The 6,225-nt window shown below is 41.8% G+C and overlaps 1 protein-coding gene across 1 annotated transcript in view; it reads left to right on the top strand.

The window, feature by feature from the left end:
• The window catches only part of LOC107293235 (phospholipase A2 inhibitor and Ly6/PLAUR domain-containing protein), an 11,114-nt gene extending 9,758 nt beyond the window's left edge, over positions 1-1,356 (top strand). Inside the window, exon 6 of the mRNA XM_015822379.1 lies at positions 619-1,356. Within this exon, the coding sequence (XP_015677865.1) occupies positions 619-836 (218 nt within the window). The 3' untranslated portion in view covers positions 837-1,356. The remainder of the gene's footprint in view (positions 1-618) is intronic.
• The last annotated feature ends 4,869 nt before the right edge of the window (positions 1,357-6,225 follow it).

Here is a 6,225-nt window from a genome sequence, read left to right as displayed (position 1 = left end):
CTGGAGAAGACTCCTGTGAGTCCCCTGGACTGCAAGGCCATCAAACCAGTCAGTCCTGGAGGAGATCAACCCCGACTGCTCTTTAGAAGGCCAGATCCTGAAGTTGAAACTCAAGTACTTTGGCCACCTAATGAGAAGGAAGGACTCACTGGAGAAGAGCCTGATGCTGGGAAAGATGGAGGGCAAGAGAAGAAGGGGATGACAGAGAATGAGGTGGCTAGATGGAGTCACTGAAGTAGGAGGCGTGAGCTTCAAGGGACTCCAAGATGGTAGAGGAGAGGAAGGCCTGGAGGAACGTTGTCCATGGGGTCGCAATGGATCAGACACAACTTTGCAATTAACAACAACAACAACTGCATTCTAACCACTGCGCTACTATGGCGCAGATAAAATGTGTGGCCCTTGGTTTTACTATCAGTTCATTGATTTAGATATGTGCCAGTTCAAACAGGTCAGGATCTCAGAAATTGCCTGCCAAGGGGGGGGGGAAGCAGATTCTCATACCTCTAGTGAAAACGGCAGGGGAGGGAAGGGAGGCACAGTTGAGCCAAATTCAGCATCGCTCCTGGGAAGAAAAACATACTAATTCTACCCCCCCTATATCCTTTCCTTTCACAGGTACAGCTAAAGCAAAAGACTTCGTTGCCAGGGGATGTGCTATTGAAAACAACATCTTTACAAAAAACACCACCTTTACCTTTAACGATGCATCTTATAAACTTGTAGATGTCCAACTTCAGGAAGCTAAGAATGGTGCCAGCCAGATTTCCAGCTGCCTAACTTTTGCTATCCTTCTGCCCAGTGTCCTTTGGTTCCTACTGGACAGATCCTTCTAATGATCCCAACTTGTTAATGTCCTTTCTGCTCAAATGGGGAGGGGGGAAATCGCCCATTGAATTCCACCAAAGAAGGCATAAATCCAAGACGTTTTGGCTTCAGCATTTGCTGGTGCCCATTTAATGTATCTAATTAATGCATATCCTAAATAAGAATAGAAATGAATCTTGGTGTTAAGGATGTCACGTGAGTAAAGGAACCCCCGCGATGTAGACATTGTTGAGCTGAACGGGCTTTTGACCTAGCGCTTTGAAAAGGCTTAGTTAAGATTGGACTAGATTAATTGGCTTAAGTAATTAAGATTCCAACCACGGAGGTAAGGCTACAATCATCATACTGAAGAACAAATATATATATATATATATATATTGACATTTTTTTTCTGATGAGGTGTGATTCCCATCTAGGAGGCACCCTTATATGCGTGACAGTGTAATGGAATGCCTCTTGTAAGACAATGCCTGCCATCTGCCATTTTCATTGCTATATTTAAAAAAAAATAAATTCAAAATAAATGTTTCTGGCAATTCGTTTTTTCAAGGAAATTAGCAGTCTGGCAGCGGTGTTCAGAAGTAAATACTGCTAAATCAATGGGATCTATTTTCATATAAATGGATATCGGGTCATTGATGCAGATGAGAATGGAACATATTCATAGAATCATAGGGCTGAAGGGCACTCTGGAGGTCTTCTAGTCTAACCCCCTGCCCAAGGCAGGAGTCCTTATTCCTTCCTGGACAAATGGTTATGCAATCATTTCTTAAAAACCTTCAGCGATTATGCTCCCACAACCCTGGGAGGCAAGGTGTTCTATTGACTAATTGTTCTCACTCTTCTTGTTTCTAGTTGGTTGATTAGTTCCAACCCATTACTTCTTGTCTTGCCCACAGTGAATCAATTGCAACTTATCCATTATTCCCATCTGTTCCCTGGTCATATGTTTTGCTTACAGAAAACTCTAGTTTTACTAATAGCTTCTAAGTGCTGGGATGACACCAGATCCAGGATGAATCTTAAGCCTCCCAAAGAGTCTGTCTTAGGGTTGGTCCTGGAATAGACCAGGTTTTCCTTCGATTACTTTTTTTTCTTCCTTATTGACCATGAATACTGGCCTGTGATGGGTAGTCAACTGTTTCAATATGAGAGGATGATACAAAGAAACCGACTTCTATGGAGCAAGGTGGAGCCAGAAACCCTAACTAGAAACTATGGTTAACTACTGCAGTGGCTAAGGTTAAATAAATTATATTCTGTCTCAGTGAGCTGAGAGCAAGGCTGACATTCTAAGCTGCAATGTTTTGGCTCTGCAGCCATTGAAATGGCATCAACAGCTTGCACCCCTTCTGAGCGAGTTTGAACCCACGATGTATTAGCAATCCTTCAGAAAACTCATACTTGACATCTGGCCATCTAGGATGAGGAGAATCTGTCCCATCATATTTTCTTTTCTGCTGTATTCCACTAAGACTCTGAGCAGTGCATGATTAGAAAAGGAAATGGTCAAAGATAGAGTGCACTTATTTTGCCTTTGACTTCAGCATTGCTCAATGTGGGAAAAGCATTACAAATAGTCCTTATTGTCTATGGAGATTCTCAGTCATCCAGGTCATGGTTGTCCCAATGGAAGGATTGATTGATTGATTGATTGATTGATTGATTGATTGATTGAATGAATGAATGAATGAATGAATGGTGGAGGATGGAAGGACGGAGGATGAAATCCTTCCATCCTCCATCATTCAGTCAGAACTGAAGAAGCTTCTTGAATGAAAAGCGAAACGACTTCAAGGAAAAACTAAGAAAGTCCAGTTGCCTTTTGAAAAAGCACCTCTGGGACAAGCAGTCCTTAATATACGACAGCAATTGGGACCAGAATTACACTAAGTGTGATGTCACATGACCGCGTCACTTAGCTATGGCTGTTCTAGCAGTTGCCCTTATTAAGTGAGGATCAAGCAGATTGCTAAGTGAGGACCTCATGTGACGGCGGCTTGCGACTTCCTGCCAGCTTCTCTGCCAGCTTTGTGGTTCACTCTCACACCATAATCACAAGCTGGGTGCCAAGTGCCTGGATCGCAATCATGTTGACAAAAAATAACGTGGCTTAATGTTCAACCATCTGGAAAACATCACATGGAGAGGCTAAATTAACAAGGTCATTTTCATTACAAAGGAGAGCTGAGTAACACAATCAACAAGCACACGGTGGTACACCACAGCTGCTGCCAACTTTGATATCTCAGCCCATTTCATTGTCAAAATCATGAATAGTTTTTTTAAATGTACAAAATAGCCAAGGGGTTTATATTATATTATATTATTATTACTGTACAAATCAGAGGACAAAATTTAAAAGATAACTTTTACAATGCATATACCTTTCAAGATCAAACTCATCTTTATTATTAAAGCCCAACTATATTAATTTTTACAAACAAAAACTTACCCTTAATGAATGCCATCCTATTCAAAAATGTTAACTTGCAGTAACAAATATTACAAATTAGGTCATTACATTACATAGAATCAAGATCACGTGAAGTATTAATACCACTTTACAAGGCCTTAGTAAGGCCACACTTGGAATACTGCACCCAGTTTTGGTCACCACGATGTAAAAAAGATATTGAGACTCTAGAAAGAGTGCAGAGAAGAGCAACAAAGATGATTAGGGGACTGGAGGTTAAATCATATAAAGAACGGTTGCTGGATTTGGGAATGTCTAGTTTAATGAAGAGAAGGAAGACGGGGGACATGATAGCAGTGTTCCAATATCTCAGGGGCTGCCCCAAAGAAGAGGGAGTCAAGCTATTTTCCAAAGCGCCTGAAGGCAGGACGGAAACTAACCAAAGAGAGAAGCAACCTAGAACTAAGGAGAAACTTCCTGACAGTGAGAACAATTAACCAGTGGAACAGCCTGCCTCCAGAAGCCGTGAATGCTCCAACACTGGAAGTTTTTAAGAAGAGACTGGACAGCCATTTGTCCAAAATAGTATAAGGTTTCCTGCCTGAGCAGGGGGTTGGACTAGATGACCTCCAAGGTCCCTTCCAACTTTATTACTATTACTATTACTATCTTGCCATCCCAATCCACTCATTCTTACCTAACAAAACTCCAAAAGAATAAAACAGATCTGAACGGCCTAAAGCTCATTTTAAAAAGTGGAAACAATCACACACAAAAAATCCTCAAATGTAATAAACTAAATCTGACATATTGGTAAAAATGAGAAACCAATATAAGAAGAATTTGCTTCGAAGTGGTAGGAGAGACCAGGCCATCTATTTTCAGAAATTACTGTAAATTTTGTCTTGATCTTAGTTTTTTGCAAGCCCGCAAAGTTATATGAGAATTTAATTGCAGCCCATCCTCTCTAACAGCTTTTAGTGAGTGCAATAAACCAGGGCTTTTCAACCTTTTCACCCATTGTACCACTTTTAGGATATGGCAACATCCGAGTACCACCAGTCGCCTAGCAAGGTGTCAAAAACTTGATGACCCAAAAAAAAGGGAAAAAAGTGATGAAGTACAGGTAGTCCTCGACTTACAACAGTTCGCTTAGTGACTATTCGAAGTTACAATGGCACTGAAAAAAGTGCCCCCCAAGCCACAGTGGAGCAAGACGCCTGCACACCCGGCAGCACTCTTCCTCCTGTCCGAGGTTTTCATTGTTGTGAGCATTTCTGTTGAGGATTGGCAGCGGGAGTGGATTGGAGGGGTATTTGGTTTTTATTTTCCCCGTCTGCTGGGTGGTTGCAGCAGGTTTTGGTCACTTCACATGACCCTGGGACACTGTGACCATCATAAATACGAATCAGTTGCCAAGCATCTGAATGTAAATCACAAGACCCTGGAGATGCTGCAACATTCCAGCTGGTTGGTGCTTCTTCTGGGGCCTGGTGCTGATCCTGGCGCTTCCACTGAGCCCTGACAGCCCCGAAGAAGCGCTGATCCTGGCGCTTCTGCTGAGCCCTGACAGCCCTGCAGCTCCAGCCGTCTCTCGCTCAGGCTTGTGCGGTGCTGCCATTGGTTCAGCTCATTCCCCTCCCCCGCTACCACTTTTCTAGGATGGTCGCGTACCACCTGCCAGGTGCCAATGTACCACAGGTGGTACCTGTATCACTGGTTGAAAAGCCCTGCAATAAACTAATCACTTTTCTTTAGTGTTTGTGAACAGCTCCCAACCCTGTCACCTTTTGCCAGGAGTAAATATGCTCACGTGTACACCCACATCCACAGATACATGATCTTGAAAAAGCTAAGAAACAACATTGGATAACATATCACCAGAAACCCCTGGAGATAATCTGAACTGGAAAATACTTCTTGGTTAAAAAAAAGTATTCTGTTTCTATAAAAGATACATCAACGTGTCCATGGAGTCACTAAGAATTGAACAGTTTTTATTTTTTTCTCTGTATTAGCTCTTTATGGGGAATCACTTTTTTTTTTGTATTATCGATTTTGTTTGTCATCCAAGGAAGCATGAAATAAAGACTCCACCTTCAATCCAAATTTGCACACCTGGGTGTTATGTTTACTTTGTATTGTTCCATCCACTCTAAACAGGACTTCCAACTGAACCAGCCTTTGTAATGTTGCGACACAATGGAGAGTTTGTAGAGTGGCCCATCCCGGATATTCTTCCCTTTTAGTTCTGTCCACTTCTACTCTTAGGCTGTAGGTACAACCGCTGGGAATTAAAATGGACCACCACCCTTATTAACTAGAGATGGCAACCTACAGCTTCAAAACAAAAACAAAACCCAAACTTTTTCTAGGTAAGGAAAAAAATAAGAGAGTGGTTAAGTTCATGAAGGAACCCGACAGATGTTGAATGCAGTGGGGTGTCGCTATTCTACGCACAAATCTTGCGGGAAAATCTACCACTTGATAGCTTGATTGTCCAAGAGCTTTGAAAGATGGACGTAGCACACCATTCTCCATTGTTTCTTAACAACAACTCTGTGTCAGCCTAGCTGTTTATCTAAAACTGAGAAACAGTTTCAAAGCATAAGGGCAGTGTTAAAGGAGGCCCAGTTGCAGGATCCCAACAGATTCCTCCTGCTGAGCTACGGGAACCAAGTAAAGGCCTTTTCTAGTTCTGGATGGATAGGCAAAAACCACTGGAATAAGTTGCTGCATAGATAGTGTACTTGTTACATAATAATAATAATAATAATAATAATAATAATAATAATAATAATAATAATAATAATAATAATAATAATAATAATAATAAAGTTGGAAGGGACTTTGGAGGTCATCGAGTCCAACCCCCTGCTCAGGCAGGCAGGAAACCCTACACCATTTCAGACAAATGGCTGTACAGTCTCTTCTTAAAAACTTCCAGTGTTGGAGCATTCACAGCTTCTGGAGGCAGGTTG

This window comes from Protobothrops mucrosquamatus, unplaced genomic scaffold (genome assembly GCF_001527695.2).
Source record: "Protobothrops mucrosquamatus isolate PMUCROS unplaced genomic scaffold, P.Mucros_1.0 scaffold1541, whole genome shotgun sequence".
Taxonomy (NCBI): domain Eukaryota; kingdom Metazoa; phylum Chordata; class Lepidosauria; order Squamata; family Viperidae; genus Protobothrops; species Protobothrops mucrosquamatus.
Note: the sequence above shows the minus strand (reverse complement) of the source record. Positions and strands in the feature narration are given on the sequence as shown.